The sequence below is a fragment of the Rhincodon typus genome, chromosome 1 (assembly GCF_021869965.1).
Source record: "Rhincodon typus isolate 14 chromosome 1, sRhiTyp1.1, whole genome shotgun sequence".
Taxonomy (NCBI): domain Eukaryota; kingdom Metazoa; phylum Chordata; class Chondrichthyes; order Orectolobiformes; family Rhincodontidae; genus Rhincodon; species Rhincodon typus.
Genome location: NC_063332.1, coordinates 106,095,104 through 106,115,536, shown reverse-complemented (window position 1 = coordinate 106,115,536; position 20,433 = coordinate 106,095,104). Strand labels below are relative to the sequence as shown.

General features: G+C 40.2%; 1 protein-coding gene across 2 annotated transcripts in view; it reads right to left on the bottom strand.

Moving 5' to 3' along the window:
• Nucleotides 1–3,751: 3,751 nt before the first annotated feature.
• sdad1 (SDA1 domain containing 1) overlaps nt 3,752–20,433 on the bottom strand; it is a 48,850-nt gene continuing 32,168 nt past the window's right edge. The window contains exons 13-21 of one of the 2 annotated variants that reach the window (XM_048601723.1): nt 19,487–19,563; nt 18,703–18,800; nt 17,377–17,453; nt 15,304–15,418; nt 13,015–13,130; nt 8,984–9,171; nt 7,261–7,351; nt 4,522–4,683; nt 3,752–3,979 (exon numbers count right to left, since the gene is read on the bottom strand). In XM_048601723.1, the coding sequence (XP_048457680.1) occupies nt 3,932–3,979; nt 4,522–4,683; nt 7,261–7,351; nt 8,984–9,171; nt 13,015–13,130; nt 15,304–15,418; nt 17,377–17,453; nt 18,703–18,800; nt 19,487–19,563 (972 nt within the window). In that variant the 3' untranslated portion in view covers nt 3,752–3,931. The remainder of the gene's footprint in view (nt 3,980–4,521; nt 4,684–7,260; nt 7,352–8,983; nt 9,172–13,014; nt 13,131–15,303; nt 15,419–17,376; nt 17,454–18,702; nt 18,801–19,486; nt 19,564–20,433) is intronic. The other variant, XM_048601729.1, reaches the window with a different exon arrangement.

Here is a 20,433-nt window from a genome sequence, read left to right as displayed (position 1 = left end):
GATCTGGTAAGGAAGTAATTTGCAGTTTTGCAGAAGATTTTCACAACCCAAAAAGGTTACAAAACTTACATTTTTATTTTCTTTAGAACATCTCCCTTCAAGTTACCCTAGCAGAAATCTCTGTGCAATCACTGTGAAGTCTGACAGTGGCTCTTTAAATTCTGCATAACAGTAAAATTTTGACAATAGCACTAATTTTTAGGATTTTATGTTGGTTTGATATAACATTTTAGGATTTTCCCTTAGATTTCATTTTAAAAGTTTAGTTTAAATTTCTGTTAGTGAAACAATTAACAGTTAGGGTAGCTGTCAATGAGTTAATTAAGATTACTTTAAAAAGGTACCAAACAGTCTAACTTAAAGCAACTGGGATTTTTTTTATTAAACTAGATGCTAATCAAGGTCTATTTGTCAGCTTTAGAAAAATAAACATGTTTGAAGGGAGCAGTTTGAATTGAGTATGACATCTGTCTTTAAACAAGAATTATGTATATTAATATTTGGGGTTGTTGACTTGCTCGCTGAGCTGACTTGTTCTCGTTCAGACATTTTGTCACCATGCTAGATGACATCGACAGTGGAGCCTCCAATGAAGCAATGTTATTCTACTCCGCTTGGAATTTATACTGTCCGGTCCGTTATGTTGAGTAGTGTCATTTCTGGTTTTGATCTGTGTGGGTTTGTATATGAGGTCTAATTCTATATGTTTGTTGATTGCATTATGGATGGAGAACCGTGCCTCTAGAAATTCCCATGCATGTCTATGTTTGGCTTGGGCTACTATGGTTACCTTGTTCCCGTTAAACTGATGGGCTTTATTGTCTGAGTGTACCGATATTAAGGAGAGTTTGTCATGCCGCTTTGTTGCCAGTTGATGTTCAGGTATTCTGATGGCTAGTTTATTCCTGTCTGTCTGATGTAATGTTTGTGGCAGTCATTGCATGGTATTTTGTAAACCACGTTGGTTCTGCATGTCATGGGTATGGGGTCTTTAATCCTTGTGAGTGTTTGTCGTAGAGTGGCTGTGGGCCTGTGGGCTACCACAATCCCTAGCGATCTTAGGAGTCTTGTTGTCAATTCCAATATATTCTTAATGTAGGGCATGGTGGCCAATGTGTTGGGCCGTGCTGTACCCTCCTGTTGTTGTCTGTTTAGTAGGCATCTGCAGATGAAGTTGCGGGGATATCCGTTTATAGTGAGGATTTTATGTTGGTGCTCCTCCTCTTTCCTGCATAGTTCCGGAGTGTTGCAGTGTGTCCTGGTCTGTTTAAATAGTGTCCTAATGCAGTTTTGTTTGCAGACGTTGGGGTGGTTGCTGTGGAAGTTCAGGATTTGATCAGTATGGGTTGCTTTTCTGTATAGACCAGGACACACTGCAACACTCCGGAACTACGCAGGAAAGAGGAAGAGCATCTACATTAAATCCTTGCTATAAATGGATATCCCCGCAACTTCTTCTGCAGTTGCCTACTAAACAGACAACAACAGGAGGACACAGCACACCCTAACACACTGGCCACACTGCCCTACATCAAGAACATATCGGAATTGACAAAAAGACTCCTAAGACCATAACGGACCGGACAGTATAAATTCCAAGTGAAGTAGAATAACATCGTTTCATCGGAGGCTCCACTGACGATGTCATCTAGTATGGTGATGAAACATTGGAATAAGAACAAGCCAGCTCAGCGAGCAATTCAACAATATTAATGTTTGCTAACTGACATGATCAGTTAACTATAATTGCAGCATACCTAAATTAAAAAAAAACTTTTCCCATATAATTGTTTTAGTATTTTGAGAACTTTTTTTTTAAATGATAGTTGGCATTATTGATAAGACAGTGTGACATTACTTGTACAAGGCAAAGGTAAAGTCACCTTAATCTTACTAGATTGTAGGGGTGCTCTTTCATTAGAGAGAGATGACTGGTGGTGCTTTAGCCTGAGGGTCACTATGCCTCAGGTGAAGGGAAAGGCTGGGAGGGAGAATACTTCATGGTAACCTCAGTCAGTGCAAGAATTGAACCTACACCGTTGGTTTCACTCAGCATTGTAAACCAGCTGTCCAGCCAACTGAGCTAAACCAACCCCTACAAGGATGTTCCATTTGTTCATAGAATGAAGTGTTAACTCCTAGGGCCTAGGGAGTAAGACATGGATGTTTGCCTCAGCTGACATGGCTGTCGTTATAGAGGATTTCTGGACACCATACTCACCAACAGGCCGAAGGATGATGCTCCTTGGAAACTTCACAGCCAAGGTTGGAAAGGATGCCCAACTCTGGAAAGGAACGATCGGAAAGGAAGGAGTTGGGAATGACGATACCAATGGGATTCTCACCAAATGTGGGGAACACCAACTCATCATCACCAATACATTGTTCCACCGAAAAGACAAGTTCATGAGTTCTTGGAGGTATCCACAATCAAAACTCTGGCACATGACTCACTACATCATTGTTCGATCCTGAGACCAAAAGTTTTTCCTCATTACCAAAGCAATGACCAGTGCAGACGACTGCAGGACAGACCACCGGCTCATCCACTCCTTAATGCCCATCAAATACTACCAGAAGCAGTCCAAAACAAAATCTCCATTTAAAGTGGAGACGTCAGCAGACTCCAATTAAAGAAAGAAAAATATTTACTCAGCAAAAGTTAAGACTATTAAACACATAGTCTAACTCCTGAGCAACAATACAAAAGGCCCCACACTTACCTCACATATCCCCAGCCATATCTCCTCCAGACCCTGAACTGTCCCTCCCCAAGCAGTCCCCCACCAGGTCAGACCGGACCACCAACGCTATCCCACTGCCAGACGTGAACTCCTCAAATCCAGCATCCATCCTGCCCATGCTTCACTGGACCCAACTTTTCTCATCCATCCCGACATACCCTAAATAGTACAATACTTACCTTACCACTTTTCACTCTATGCATCTTGCACCATATCCCTTCACAGCTGGCAATCCACCATCTTCTCACCTGACAACCCATGTACTTTGCATCCAACCACCTACTCATCTGGAATTCTACATGGGCATCTACTCCCTACCAATCTGGCATCCTGGCACCCTACCTTCTCTCCAGCTAGCATCTTTCCCAGCTGGCATCCTACTTACTGGGCACCCAAACATCACACTTAACTTATGTGCCTATAACTTGACAGCAACTGTCAAAGTTGTTATCAAGACCTTTAAATTTCAGAATACGGCAACTGACTGCTGTGAAAATGGGGCATGGCTGACTTCCAAAATCTGTATCCTGGGCTGACTACCTTGTGTACTCCACACAAATCCCAATCTGTGGTGAATTTTGTCTTCATCAAGATGTAGTGTTAGTTTTGGAAAATGTAACACTTTCACTTTTTAGGCAATTGGTGATCAATCAAGCTCAGATATGAAGGGTGAGCTTCCTCTAGTTGGCCTAATCTGCCTCCATCATAACCTCAGAAGGGTACAAAGCTACACCAATATGACTCTTCCCACCACATCTGGTGCCCTACAGTCTCTCAAAGTGAGAAGGCTCACTTATTAAGATTGACCGCAACATTTAAGTGATCACTAGAAACCTGCTGGAAAGTTAGCACTAGCTCATTTTACATTTGGATGGTCGTGACCAATATAGAATTTAAAGTGAGCAACCTGGGTTGAAGTTAGTACAAAGGTGAATGGATTCACTTTGGTAGATATTGCATTTCTTTGCTGATAAGTAAAAATGGTTTTGTATTTATAATGCTCATTGTTGTTATTTGAAAGTTATTTTATTTTATAGATCAGTTACTGTACAACAATTATATTAAGAAAGAGAATATATTCAAGGCTTCAGAATTATCCTCCAAAGTGAGAACTTTTGTTTTTGTTGTAACATCCATATTTTGATCTTAAATAATACAATTCTGGAAGTGTCCTAAATTGTCTGGATTCATTTCGAGTGTTTTTTTCTCTTCAAGAGTGCATCCCGCAGAGCGATCTGTCGAAAGAAATTAACTTAAGTACATAGACACTTATGTAAGTAGCTATTTACAGTTTACTATTAACACAGTACATTTCAGCTTTATAGAGAGGCCTTTCTAAAATTTACTCTTGGTCTACCTTTCTCATTTTTTATGGATGCTCAAAATCTAATTGAATAATAATCTTCATAACATCTCCAACTGATACCGCTTCCTTCTGTTCAGCTTCATTCCTTAAAACAAATATTGGAATTGTCCTGTCTCATGTTGGGTCAATTTTATTGCAGTTCATATTAGAATATTCAAGTAATAAAACAGTTAACATTGAAGAATTAATCTGATATCACTTAAGCTATTTAATCATCACCTGTCCTCTATATAAGCATTTTGTGATACTCTTTTCACTTTGCCTTTCCATGCTGTGATCCCTTTTTAAATGCTATTCATCGCCATTAAATACCCATTCTGATGAGCAATCCACGTGCCTCCACATTTTCCAGTGATGGCCTCCTGAGAGTTTTTGGCATATTCCAATTGTGACCTCAGAATAATCAATTACCTGCTTTTCTCTGAATGACCGTTTGCCTTTTGATCTCACATTACAACTGTATCTCATCATCATAAAGTTCTTCTTCTTTTTCTTATCCTGGTTGGTTGTGCTAGCATATGGATTCAGCTTGTTTCTCTTTTTCACATATTCATTTCTCGCAGATCTTCCCGCCTGGCAGATTTAGAAAGAAAGAGAGGTGAAGCAGACGGGAAACAGTACATCCAAATCACTGGTGAAAAGCCACCACACTACACAAATCATAGGGGTAAAATTTCGACGATATGCTATCAAAGTTATGGTAAGGCACAGGTGACTGAATTCTTTGTAAACAAGAGGGTTAAAGGTTATTGGGGGGTGGGTTGTTGTGAATGTGGGGGTGAGGTTACAATTAATTCAGCCATGACTTTATTAAATGGCAGAGCAGCCTTGAGGGTCCTATTCCCAACTTGCATGCTTATCTGTTTGGCTATAAGAGGCTTCCCACCAAAATTAAAGGGGACAATTTTTCATAAAGTTAGGTTCCACAGTTTCCAGCCTGGCACCTATTACTATAGCTTGCAGGGTTGTTAAAGGAGTAGCTATAGAAGTACATTTTAATCAGTTACTAAGAAGTGTAATTAATCCACTAATTGACTAATATCTAATCAAGGACCAATGCACTCTTTAGTTAACTGCTATTACTAGTGTTGTAATCACTGTCTGAGAGCAAAAGTAGATCATTATAGCAGCAAAAGTAGTCCAAAGTATTTGTAAAGCACAGCTCAAAGCTCCTGTCATATATAGCCAATGAAGTGTTTCTGAAGAGAAAAGGCAACAGCCAACTTCTGCACAACCTCCCACAAACAGCAGTAAGATGATAACCAGAAAAAAACATTTTGGTGATGTTGTTTGGAATCTATATATTGCCCAGGGCGCAGTGGATCAGTTTTCTGCTCTTCTTTGAAATATTAGAATTCCTCAAAAATGCAATTCTTCCAATGTCTTTTCTGCCCAGTTAAATGAAACAGAAATTAACCAATTTGCTGAATCTCTTACGTTTGCCTGAAAGGACACGAGGCCTTAATATAACATTTCATCTGAAAGACAGCATTTCCAAACGTGTAGCATTCTCTCAGTACTGCACTGGACTGCTACTGTAGATTTTTGTACATAAATCTCGGAATGGGCTTGAATCCAGAATCTTGTGTCTCAAAATAGAGACTATTGCCAACTGATGGATTTATAATTGAGATTGTGGGACGTATCACTAGAACCAGCAGACAGAATGGGATGAAAGGCCCTCCTTCTGTGCTGCAACATCTAAGTTCAAGATGGAGGGTAGTCTAAAGAATCAAAGGGGCACAAATTTACAATAATCATAAGAATGAACAACAAGTCAGAAACATTGTTTATCACAGGAATTGCTTAGAATGTAGAATTCTTTGGTAAACTACTGTCGAAGCAAAGTCCATACGTTTTCTAAAAACAGAATTAGATAGTTTTTTTTAAACTTAAATGACATAGGAAGCAACAAGGAAAGTGAATGAGGATGAGTGGCTCGTGTAATAATATGAACGGTGTAGACGTGATTAATTTAGCGGTCTCTTTCTGTGCTGTAACATTACCTCATTTTATGGACATGACCTCTAAAATGATTTCTGCTGCAAAATGCTCCAAGACATCCTGATGGTTCGAAATGTATCATATAAATGCATGTTCTCTCTTATCATATCAATTCAATAAACTATTTTTCTTTAACTTGGGGCAGAAGAAAACATACACTTAGGCAAGAACATAATTGTGTGCAACTGAGATAGTTGGACAGTCAAAGAGCTGTCAATACATACAGTATAGGCTTACATAAGAATGCCTACCTCAAAGTAGCAGAGAGTTATCATTACCTGTGGAGTTGCATAGACACAGGCTCCCATTGTTAGGAAAGAAGAGCAAATAAAACATGGTGGGAAAGCAGACAGGGAATCAAAACTGCATAAAATTAACTCTGTTCACTATTAAATGATTTAGAGAATAGTATCTATATAGCAAATTATACAATGTAACTTAAATAAAAACGGAAAGAACTGCAGATGCTATAAATCAGGAACAAAAACAAAGTTCTGAGGAAGGGTCACTGGACCCGAAACATTAACTCTGTTTTTTCTTTCATCAATACAACTTCTTAGTCAGCCTGTTTAGGTGCTGGTTGGAAGTGAACAGTTTAGCAGGGTGGGTAAAGAAAGATTAATGGTCAGTCTCAGTTGACCTCCAAAACATATACTGCCGTAGAGGTTGAAGGTTGAATAATATTCTTACTTTATTTGTTAAATATGTTAAAAGCTTACATAAAAACAGAAATGGGACAAAATGACAAAAATGATACTTCTGCATATGTACACCAGATCAGTTTCGATACACAAGGATTTGTCACGGATTAAGTTTTGGCAGAACTGAAAGGAAACTAATTCCTCAAAAACGCACATTTTCTAATGTCTTGACTGCCCTGTTAAAGGAAACAAAAATTTACCAATTTGCTGAATGTGTCTTTTTAAAATTGTCAAAGACTATATGTTACTCCAACTTTGTGCTCCTTTGAATTTGTTACGATGCAGATATTCAACTAAAAGTCAAGTGCAATCTCCAGGAGATGTATGATCCAGGGGGTAAGTAACAAAATATTATCAAAGGAACAAAGTCATCATATTATTTTTAAAAGACAAAAATATTAGAATACAACAAAATTGTGTCACAGAATATTCAACAATTTCTTACCATTGCTGTTGCTAATCGAGTTTCTTTGTCTGATTTAGGTTTTTTATGGAGACGTTCTATATTTCGCAGTGAAAGCTGCTCCCCTCTGAAACTGCAAGAGTTTTACAATTAAATGTTGAAAATTGAAAAGACAGGTTCCTTGGAAGAAGAAAGGCTGCAATCAAACACGTGGCATTCGATGTTTTCAGCGGGCATCAAAATAGCTGTCTATAACAAACGGCTGGGAGAACAGATCTAGCAGTGAACGAGATACCATCAAGGCTCCGTAGCTAACTTGCTACAACAAAGATTGGCCTCATCCAATTTCAACTCAGGAGCATTTGAACAGACATGACCAATGAGACTTAGAGCGAATACAAATAGCTCTGTGTCAGGTATCAAAGATAATGTATTTGACAGTTTTGTAGTTAAAGGAATACTTGTAGAATTAATGAATTGAATAAAACATGTGACATTGATTTTACTTGAAGGCTTTTTTAAAAAACATGTTACATACTTGCCGTAAATGTCAATTCCCACATTTGTAAGGATTTAGAGGCTTCAAGGATTGACTTGTACACTCGGATCTATGGTATTTTATAAACAGAACACAATGGCTTCAAGTTAAAAGTTATTAAATTTGCTAATTTGAAACCAGCTTGTGTGCTATTTGTACAACACCATAGATCAGAGAGTGTACAAGTCAACCACACTATGGTTACATGGACCAATTCCAGCATATGCTACTTCAGTGACATCATCCTGTTTTCATGTTGTATTGATCTTGGGGATCTTCTTTTGAGCAGATTCCTTCAAATTCCATTCTTCTACCAATTTTTCACTGCAATCCCGGCAGCAAATTCTCTCAATGTAGCATAGATATTCAACAAATTAGCAAATGTAACAACTTTTAACTTGAAACCAGCTTGTGTGCTATTTGTAAAATACCATAGATCAGACTACACAAATCAACCACACTATGGTTACATGGAGGCCATGTCATGCTATTTCCTTCATATTGAAAGCAGGTTTTAATTTGTCAGGCATGTACACTAAACTTTCAGTTCTCAATGAGCTTGGTGGTATTATACTGCTTGATAAACCTGGTCCAGTGCTCTTGCACTACCTGATGCTGCTGTGTGTTCATTCACAAATTCTCACCAGATCATGCACACCTTGGCCTTGGCACAAATTGCAGCTGCTGTCTTAAATACAACTCGCAGCTGACAGCACGGAGTTTAATTCATTGCTTTCTGCTGCAGTGTTTCCTTGGCTGTTTAAAATGCTCACTACAATAATGATGAATGTGCCTCCTGTACTGGAAATCGGTAAAGCAACAAACCTGGAGGTGGTTAAGGGATGAGGTAGGTAAGAGGCCAGATTAGCAGCAATATTTCCTTAATACACGAATCGGGACAAGGTGACATTCTAACTGAAGCGTGTTTATGGCATAATGTGTTCAGATAATTAAACATTTTCAAATAAAGATGCAGTCCTCCAAATCGTAGAGAATGTGGGAATTTCTTGTGGCAAAGACTACACTCAACCCAAGAAATTACATAATGCAAACCTGATGTGTGAAAAAATGGCTTTACGGTATCTTAAAAGCAGAGATATATTAACAATAAGACGTTTAAGTATATATAGTATAATCACACATTTAACCCTGAATCTCCTAGAGCTCACCTGATTGCCATAGAACAAAGATTTTTCTCAGTAGTTCTGTAACAGAAAACGTACTCACCTGCTTTCATCACAGTCATCCTCAACAATTTTCCTTTTTTGACTTTTGCCGGGGGCAGCATCAATTTCTTTAGCCATTTGGGCAAGACGGATTTTCTTGAAATCTTCCTGTGTTAGTACCCGGCTAGCACTGACGATTGCAGCTTTGGCTTTCCGTGCTTCTGGAGGTATACAACTCATCTTCTCTACCTTTTGAAACACAAAACTGTGTTGAAAATAATCCAATATAAACATTTCATCCAGCCTGAAGTCTATTTCAAAACCTTGTAAATGTCAAGCAATGTGACCATTATTCAATCTCAATGGAATGTGCCCTGACCAGAGTCAGTACTTTTCGATGTTCACGTCTTTCAGATGTTCAAGGGCCATAAGTGTATTTCCAACATTTACCTTTTGTTCCCTCTTTTTACCTCCCAACTTGCTGTGCTTTCTAGCTGGCATAAGTATTTTCAGTCCTTTTACTCAATGGCTGCATGAGCTGCAACTGACACTAAATATAATCTTTTTTAGAGTTCATACACATATTTTTAAAAATTATATATATTTAGTGAAAACGAACATACATATTTACGTTGACATTTCACAATTCTGCAACGTTTTAGACTGTTTCTTGGAACATTATAATTCTCTGGGAAGGTTTAAAGACAGGCTTTTATTTCTTTTGCACGTGGAAATCAATTTTCTTATGAAATAACTCTACAGAAGCTAGTATCTCATCACCAAGTCACCCTTTATTTACACAGGGAAAGTCCTTGACACTGGTTCAGCTCCCTCAGAGTCAGGTCTCAGAGTGTCAGAATGTCCAACACTCCTGTTCTTATGTTAGCCAGGGCTCCCTGATTAGACCAGATTGGCAACCCCAATCAGGGAACTCATTCTATGATGTCCACCTGGCTGACCTCATTACCAGCACTATATCTTAGCTTAGTGATGGCTTGTTGAGGTTGGTTGGCTCGCTGAGCTGGTTTGTTGTTTTGCAGATGTTTCGTTACCATGCTTGGTAACATCCTCAGTGCAGCCTCCGATGAAGCATCAGTGTGTTTTCCCGCCTGGTTTTTAAACTCTGGGGTCCGTTGAGATGGATTGCCTCAACAGATAACGGTTAACGGACCCCAGAGTTTAAAAACCAGGCGGGAAAACACACTGACGCTTCATCGGAGGCTGCACTGAGGATATTACCAAGCACGGTAACGAAACGTCTACCAAACAACAAACCAGCTTGGCGAGCCAACCAACCTCAACACCCACAGCCCGAGCTACAGATCTACTCCAAAACCTTTTAGCGATGGCTTCTCTCAATTTATGTTGTTCATTTCGGATAACTAGGTACTAACAAAACGTAAAGGCTTAAACAGCTTGGATTTTCTTTAAAATGCTATCAACTCTGGTCAACAATTAAATACATTTATGTAACCACAAATGCATTTCAAATTCAAAATGACTTATATCAATAGAAAATATTGAAAACACTGAAAGACAAAACAAGAAAAATAGAGCAGGTAACTGACTTAAAGTAGTAGGGATAAAGCAGGTAGACTCGAAAACATGAGAACACTGGTAAAGCAGAGCAGACTCAAAGAACCTAGTAGAAGAAATAAAACAGGTCAAAACTAAAGGTGCAATAAACTTGCAGAGCTCCGAGATTGTTAGACTTTTGATGCAGGGTTTCCATCACAAAAACAAATGCAAGTAAGGAAAGAATGAGCAGTTTGCAGTGGAGACCACTGCCCTATAAGCACCACAACAACACATCAATGGAAAAAAAAAGTCAAAAAGCAATTAAAAATCCATCCTGTACTGCATCTTTAAGCTTAACTGATTTAATATAAAAGCTTAACTGATTTAATATAAAATATCTATTGGGTTACGTTATGCTATGTTCCTCCACTCAGCTTACAAGCAGAAGCTGAAACGGGAGGTTCCTTCACAGAAAGAAATACAATGCTGGTCTGAGGCAGAACAGCGTCTCCAGGACTGCATGGAATCGGTGGACTGGACTGTATTCCAGTACTCAGTGGAAAACCTAAACCACCGTCATGGACTTCATGAGCAAAATGTGTGGAGGACCGCCTGCAAAGAAGGATGTTCTCCAACTGGAACCTTGGATAAACTGGGAAATTCACTGCCTACTGAAGACCAGGCGTGCTGCATTCCAGTCGGACGACCCAGAAATATACAGAAAATCCAGATGCGACCTCTGCAAAGCCATCAGAGATGCCAAGAAGCAGTATTGGATCAAGTTGAGGCCCAAACCAACCACATGGACACCTGCCGCCTGTGACAAGGCCTAAACAACATAACAGGATACAAAATGAAGCAGAGCAAGACAGCAGAAAAAGACACATTTTTCCCTGATGCACTCAATGCTTTCTATGCTCAGTTCGAGCAGAATGCCAGCGCCACAGTGTCACTTGCTCCAACAGCCCCGAGCGCACCTGTTTTCTCCATCAAATGTCAGATTGGTCTTACTGAGAGTCGACGTAAGGGAAGCGACAGGCCGGACAGAATCCCCGGCCGTGCACTTAGATCCTGTGCGGATGACCTGGCGGAGATATTCACCGACACCTTCAATCTCGCCCTCCTACAAACCGAAGTTCCCACCTGCTTCAAGCAGATCACCATCATCCCAGTACTTAAGAAAGCACTCGCAATGTGACTTGGTAATTACTGCCCAGTGGCTCTGACCTCCATAATCATGAAGTACTTCAACAGGCTGGTCATGGCCCACATCAACTCTAGCCTCTCAGCCTACCTTGACCCCCTGCAATTGACCTACCAACGTAACAGGTCCACAGTGGACACCATTTCCCCAGCCCTGCAGTCATCCCTGGAACATCTGGACAACAAGTACACCTACGTCAGACTCCCGCTCATCGACTACAGATCTGCCTTCAACACCATTATCCCCTCCAGACTGATCTCAAAGCTCCAAGACCTAGGTCTCAGCTCTGCCCTCTGCAACTGGATTCTCAGCTTCCTCACCCATAGACCGCAATCAGTGAAGACCAGACAAATGCACCTCCTCCACAATAACCCACAACACTGGAGACTCCAGGGTTGCGTTCTCAGCCCCCTACTGTACCCCCTGTACACCTACAACTGTGTAGCCAAATTCCAAATGAACGCCATCTACAAGTTTGCTGATGACACCACCATAGTCAGACAGATATCAAACAACAATGAGTCAAAATACAGAAAGGAGATAGAGGGCTTGGTGTCATGGTTCAATGATCACAACCTCTCTCTCAATGCCAGCAAAACAAAAAAAATGATCATTGTCTTCAGAAAGGAAAGAGGAGAACACCCCCCGTCTACATCAACAGAGCTGTGATTGAGAGGGTTGACAGCATCAAGTTCCTCGGAGTGACGATAACCGACAACCTGTTCTGGACTTCCCACGTAGATGCGACAGTCAAAAAGGCACAACACCTCTTCTTCCTCAGGTGGCTTAGGAAATACAGCACGTCCATAAGGACCCAAACCAACTTTTACAGATGCACCACAGAAAGCATACCATCCAGGTGTATAATGGTCTGGACCAGCAATTTCTCTGCCCAGGACCATGAGAAACTACAAAACGTTGTGTGCACAGCCCAGACCATCATGGAAGCCAACCTTCCCTCCATGGACTCCATTTGCTTTTCTCAATGCCTCGGAAAGGCTGCCAACATCAAAGACACCTCCCACCCCAGTAATGCTCGCCTACAATCTCTTCCGTCAGGCAGAAGATACAGAAGCTCGAACACATGCACCAACAGATTCAAGAACAGCTTCTTCCCTGCTGTTATTAGACTGATGAATCAACTGTCTAACTTCAATAAATGTTGATATTTTTCATGTTCATCTTGCTTTGTGCACCTCCTGTGCAACGTAACGAGTATGCCTCACTCTGTCCAAGCATCCTAAGATCTGTATGTCCCTGCTTATCATGATCGGCCTGTACTGCTTGCAAACAAAGCTTTTCACTGTACTTAGGTACACGTGACAATAAATCAAATCATGTTAGGTTTGTGAGGTAAGTTTCTTTCTTACCATCTCTCTCTGCTGCTCTTCATCTGAAGAATGATGAACATCAATCCACCCTTCGTCATCTTCATCATCATCCTCCTCCTCAACTGAACTTGCACTCTCCCATCCATCTGCAACACCAAAATGTTTAACAAAAAAGGAGAAAATAAAATACAACAGTAAGCTACCAAAGAAGAAAAAGCAGATTGCAAACGCTTCCACCAGTAAAAAGAAAAGGAAGTAGACTGGGACAGGAGAAATTATAATAGGAATCAAAGAAGGGCCAAAAGATGTGGCACGTCAGCGCAGTGGTTAGCACTGCTGCCTCACAGCGCCAGGGACCTGGGTTCGATTCCACCCTCAGGTGACTGCCTGTGTGGAGTTTGCACATTCTCCCCGTGTCTGCATGGGTTTCCTCCGGGCACTCCAGTTTCCTCCCAAAGTCCAAAGATGAGCAGGCTAGGTGGATTGGCCATGCTAAATTGTCCATAATGTTCAGGGACTCCTAGATTAGGTGGGTTAAAGGGAGATGGGTCTGGGTGAGATGCTCTGAGGGTCGGTGTGGACTCGTTGGGCTGAAGGGCCTGTTTCTACACTGTAGGGATTCTATGAACTATTTTGCATCTTTCTTCACAATAAAGAACCATCTTGATAAGGTGATAAAGTCAGTATGGAAAACAAAACCTCATAGTACAGAGAGAAGTATGCTGGCATGGATAGAAGATTGACTGGCTAACACGAAGCACAGAATAGACATATGAGAGTCATTTTCTGGTCAGCAGGATGGGGCACGTCCAGCGATGTGCCATAGTATAAGTGCTGATTTTACAATTTATGTAAATAACTTGGATGAAGGGACCCAAGGTATAGAACATAGAACATAGAACAGTACAGCACAGTTTAGGCCCTTCAGCCCACTATGTTGTGCCGACCTATTATCCTACTAAGATCAATCTACCCTGCTTACACTACATTTTACTATCCTCCATGTGCCTATCCAAGTATCTGACTCCACTACCACTGCCGGCAGCGCATTCCACATGCCCACCACTTGCTGAACTTGCCACAGTGGGTCATGAGTCTTTGGAACTCTCTTCCTCAAAAGGCAATGGAAGCAGAATCTTTTTTTATTATTCATTCATGGGATGAGGGCGTTGCTGGCTAGGTCAGCATTTATTGCCCATCCCTGATTGCCCAGAGGGTCAACCACATTGCTGTGGGTCTGGAGTCACAATTAAGCCAAACCAGGTAAGAATGGCAGTTTCCTTCCCTAAAAGACATTACTGAACCAGATGGGTTTTTCTAACAATTGTCAATAGTCTATGGTCAACATTAGAGTCTTAATTCAAGATTTTTCTTCCTGCTGTGGCAGGATTGGAATCTGGGTCCCCAGAACATTAACTGGGTCTCTGGATTAACAGATAAAATCACTAGGCCATCACCTCCCCATTGAGCTGCACCTTCCTGTTGAATTCCGCTCCTTTGCAATGTTATGACTACCCATTCTTTCCCTCAATCTTCTCATTCGACTACTTAGAATTTCATGCCCCACATATTGGCACATCTCTCCTCAACCTGCAAGTTTAAAGCTATCTGCCCATCACACCTGGTCTATCTCCCAGACTATCCGTTTTGGGCAATTATTACATTCTTTGCTGTAGTGTACCGTCTCTTTTCAATCTTTGTACAGCCTTTGACACAACTGGTGATACTGACCTCCTCCTCCTCCTCCTCCTATGGTCCACCTCAGGAGAATTCCTCCCATTTGATGTCACACTTATCCATTCAATCACATACAGCTAGAATATCTCCAGCAATGGTGTCTTTACCCCCAGTGATGTCTTCTTGGGGTACTTACCTCTTCTTCAACTTTCTGACTGTCCATCTTCATCTCATTTACCACCTTCTCTCAAATGTCACCTCTTTGTCCAAACATTTGGTCAACAATACCCACTTCCTCCAAGTCTCCTTCTATGGTTTGGCATGCAATTTCTGTCCAAACATTCCTCTGTGAAATGCCGTGGGACATTTTTCTACATTAAAAGGGCCACTTAATGGAAAGTTGTTGATAATACCATCTAAAAACCTGATCTCCACCACTGCATCATGTGTTTTCCTAGGCAAACTGGAAAAGACGGAGGTAGCTTTTCTTCAGTTGTACATGTGCATTGAAATTCATCAAACAAAATAGAAAGGCACTGAGATATTTATGGCCAGACGGATTCACATCCTGAATTAGTTGGAGATAGTGGCAGGCATCTGATGGCAATTAGTATCGTCAGATAAATGCTGGATGAGATAGAAAAGACTTACCATCATCCTCTTCACCCTCCTCTTCTAGCACTTCTGCACCTGGAATGTAGTCTTTAGAATCCAGTTCACCATATTCATGACATTTGGCTTCCTTTGAGGCTTCTGTAGGTTTGCCCTATCACAAATGTACATTTCCAGTTTGAAAACAATGTCAAGCAAGTCTTCTTTATGCCACAGTAGCATTTAATAACATTGCATTTTTGCAAATTTTGGTGTTTTGGTCTGTCTTTGCTCTTTGCCTAGATGCCATTTTTATGCTTTAGAACAGCCTGACTCTCTGCTCCACAGGTTTCTTTCCTTTGTGCAGTTCAGACATTGTGCTCAACAAAGATCAGAGGCAACACATGGAATGGACCATGCAAAGTTTTCTGTATAAAAGACATTATTGCATCTTGCGAATGTTCACAGCACCTTAAATCATGGTATGGGTATTATGTCAGAGTCTTCGCAGTTGATTTAATTGCTTTAGGACCAAAGTTCCTCATTAGATCACCTTACTTTCACCCAGGAGCTTGCTTTAAGCGGGGCAGTCTCCTGTCCCAGAACTCCGGTGCTTAGATTAGTTTCTGGATTTGCCAGGAAGCTAACACTAATTATCTGCTTGGGAACTGAAGAAATTGGCAATACAAAGGTCAGTGGGTTTTAAAGCCAGGTTGCAGCTATAAAAAGTTAAGTTCACAACCATAAAAGTAAATTATGACCAAAAGATTGTTTCCACACACTGCAATCATACATCAGCACACAGCAGGCTATATGGCCTATTGGAAATTTGCCAGCTCTTTCGAAGAGCAACTTACCAAGTTCTGTTTTATCCCACCAACTACCCAAACCCTCCAATACCTTTAAGATACCAGACTGATCATCTGGTATTCAGTACTGGATGAGAAATTTTCTACAATTAAATTTTGATAAAAACTGAAGTCTTTGGTCTGTGTCATAAATTCCATGCCACATCACCAAATCCACCTCTCTCCCTGGTAACTGGGAAGCTTAACTAGACTGTTCAAAGCCTTTGGTCATATTTGTTCCCCCAGGATGATATTTCAACCACCAATCCATGACATGTTTTCGACAAACTATTTCTAGCTCCATATTATCAGTTATCTCCACTGCTGCCTCGACTCAACTAGTTCTCAAACCCTCATTCGTGCCTTTGTTAGCTCCAGCCCCAGCTACTGCAATGCATGAGTGGACAACCTCCCAGACATTGTTTTGAATAGTTGAGGTCATCTAGAACTCTTCTGCCTACATCCTAAATCACACCAAATGCCATGCGCTGACATATGTCGCTCCTCAGTTAACCATGCCTTGATTTTAAAATTCCCATCCTTGCTTACAAGTCTCTCTTGTTTTTGTCCTCCCCATCACTATAATCTACAACTCCACAATCCTTCCGGATAACAGCAGTCCTCTAATTTGAGCATCTTAAGCAGCCCTTATTTCACTAGTTCCATCTTTAGTGGCAGTGTCTTCAGTTGTCTGCGTCCTGATCTCTCAAATTCCTCCCCAAAACTCCTCACATTTTTACTTTTCCTCTATAAAGACACTTATTAAAATATATCTTCTTGATCAGGGTTTTGGTCACCAGCTGTAACCTCTCTAAGTGGCTAGCTGTTTTCAATGTCTCTGTAGAGCATCTTGGGATACTTTTATTACATTAAAGGTAGCAGACAAATAGAAATTGTTGTTGACATTGCTGCATGTTTGATTTTCTTCTACTTCAAGTATTTATCTAATTTCGTTTATAAACCTACTATTGAATCTGGCAGTACGTTCCAAATCAAAAAACACGCAAAGTAGAACTTTTCCTGATTTCACATCTCCTTCTTTCACCAATAACTTAAAGCTACGGTCTTTGTTCATTGGCCCTTCAGCTATTGGAAACAGTTCCTCTTTATATATTATCCAAACCCTTCAGAATTTTAAACACCTCCATCAAATCTCCTCGCAGTCCTCTCTATTCTAGGGAGTTTCTCCATTCATTCCTATGTAATTGTAATCCCTCATCGCTGGAATGATTCCATTAAATCTTTTCTGTACCGTCGCCAAAGTCTTTATGTCAAAACAACTTACCCTGTCTTTCTTGTGCAACATCTGAGGGTTCATTGTTCTGAAAAGCTGAATCAAGGATCTGGCAGACATCATTACGTCTAGGGGAAAGAATATAACTTAAGAATGCAGGCTTCAGAAAAAGACACTATCACAACAAATCCCCAACTTACTCAGTTATGGACGCTAACACACTCACTTAATCACAACTGCAAATTTCCAAACGTTGGCAAACAAAAAACTTCAGAGAATGCACCTTTGCTATCTAATCCTGGATGACTGATATTCAAAAAGGGAGTTACTCCCAACCTGTATCTTTTGGCAATTAACTGGGGAAATGAAAACAAAAGAAAAAAATTGCCATTTGAACTGGGGCAGATACAGATTGTCATATTGTGAATTCAGTACAAGTTGTACAAGATCCAGTAGCATCCGATGACTTAGCATCTGAAATAAATGCTTCCTTCTCCAGGATTTATATCCCTCGCCTCAGTGAGCTCAATTTCTGTCACCAAATATACAAAAAAGGGACTTTCCAGAAACAAGAAACATCAGAGCCACTGACTGGATTTTGGAAGCGCTCATGAGGTGTGAACGAAAGCAGGTGAGCCTAGAATGTTCCAGCACGAATGTGCATGCCAGTTTACCAGTGTCTTCCCACTTCTAGGCCATTTTTAAAGGTGGCAGCTTGGGCATGGAGAAGGTCCCCTGTGCCCTATCAAAGCATAACCCCTCCATAATAGTAGTCTGGCAGCTGTAATCATTTTTTCAGGAGTTTATTTAAAAAACACTGTGAAGCCACCCCCATCTCTATGTAACCTTTCTTTCCACTGTGTGTGTCAGCAGGTTGCAGCTCCTTCAGCTTTTATTAGCCCTGCTTTAATCTCGCATTCTTAACTAGACAGTCAGAATGGCCTTTGGCTACTAATGGGCAGTTCCTTTGACTAAAATGTTAGGGGTGATGACTTATGATATTGAGTGGAGCTAGAATGTGCCCAACAGAAAAACCAAGCCCAGAATATCTGCAGTCTCACATGTGACATTTCCATGAACCCATCCAAATATTTACTCAGCAGAAATCTCTTAGGTGACCACATTGGCAGAACAATAAATTGTTAACTTATATGATGTGACACACAAGTCTTATATTCTCTCATCTGTCAGCTGTGCCAGTGAAGATTTACCGAGTATTAAACGTGATAATGTTAGAACACATTGAAGTCACAAATTGTTATAGATACAAAATTATTTTAAAATGCTATTGCTGCTCCTCCTCCAAAGCCATTGCTGACTAACATCTTAGGAGTACACTACTGCAGCAAAATCAAATGCTTGAATCTGCCCACTCACTTTTATCTTTGTGGGTCTTGTACTGAGCAAGGTCCTGGAGCAGATCTTCTGTGATGGCAAGTGGACATCGCGCACTTATTTCTTTGATGGTGTTAATCCTGTTGATGAATAGATTTGTTTTGAGATGTTAGTTCACTAATCTGTAAACTTTCAGACTAGGTTTCCTGGAGCATAGTGGGGCTCCAAAGGCATTAGAGCATTTGTCAATCTTGAGAATCCTGATCACTTCTGTGTTTTACTGATTGAGTCACCATTATTTCTGTTGCTGTACATAAATGATTTGGTTTTCTTTCCAACAAAGAAATCACTATTTCCCCTTTGGTAGCAACAAAGTCTTATGGAAGTTAAAATGGGACATCCACTAAGTCAGCAAGCTGAAACAACAAACATGGGCAGTCTACTTGATTTTGGAAGATATCATAATTATGATATCATAATGTGACCTCACCCACATTAACAATGTCAGCAGGGATCAGAAACAGAGACGCTGAATAAATTCAACCTGCCCCAAACTCAGATTAACTGAGCTAATGATACTCCAACCCTTCTTTCAAATAAGTTCAGCAAACAGGGATTAAAGTTTGGTTGGTACTTTTTGATCTGTTCCACTCAGTATCACAATACGAAAGACATTTGTCCACTAAGTCATTAGCTTATTTATAAATGGAACAAACAATTGTTTTAGCATTTAGTAGCTCGCTAGAAAAAAAAGGGGGTTCCTTTATATTAAATACATATACATATCTGACAAAAAATATCGAAAATTAATGCTTGTTATACACACCCAACCGTCATAACTTCACCAGAATTTCGGTCTGTGACAAAGTTGTTTGCTACAGTCATTACCATTGTTTGGATAATCTAGAAAACCAAATAATACAAATATGAAAGCACGTTTAATCATAGTAATGCTCACAATATTGGTGCATTCTTCAACTAATTGGGACCATTATTAAGGATGAATTTAATTCTCCCTTAGAGTAGTAGGAGTTATGAAGGGACAAGCAAGACACATTTCTTAAGGACAATTTTAATTGGGTTTTATTTATGCAGCAGAGAGGGAGAGTGCAGGAAATATCACTTAACAGACTTGTCACAAGAATTTAAATGTATGACAACAAAGAGACAGTGGTAATGAGCAAAGGGTTAGGATGCTGTGAGTAGTAGCAAATGAATGTTGAACTGACTGAACAGAGGTATGTAGAAGGATCTGTGATTAAACTTTTCTTAGAAAGGTTCTGGAATTAGCTGTGGGAGAATACAAATTTGAATTCTTATGGACAAAACAAATGTTATAGGAAAAGGAATAAACCATTCAGTCCTTTGAGCCTGTTTCACCATTCAGAGAAATCCTGCCGGATCTGTGGCTTAACTACATTCTTTTTATTCATTCGTAGGACATGGGTGTCACTGGCTGGCCAGCATTTATGGCCTATCCTTAGTGTTATGGGCCAGACTAGACCGCCTCAAAATATTTTAAGAAGGTAGCCTGGGCTCTAAATTTTTCTTATTTTAAAGGCAAAGGTAAAATGCTATGTTCCAGATGCAATTCGACTGGTCAAACTACTCAGCATTAAACAGAACACACATTATTCAAACACTATTGGGAAACTACAACAAAAGCAAGAAGAACTTGGAATGACTTAGCTCTAATGTAAAACTTAACAGAATAACGGATACAGTAACTATTATTAATTAACTGTTCCAAGATAGTAACATTCCCTAAACACA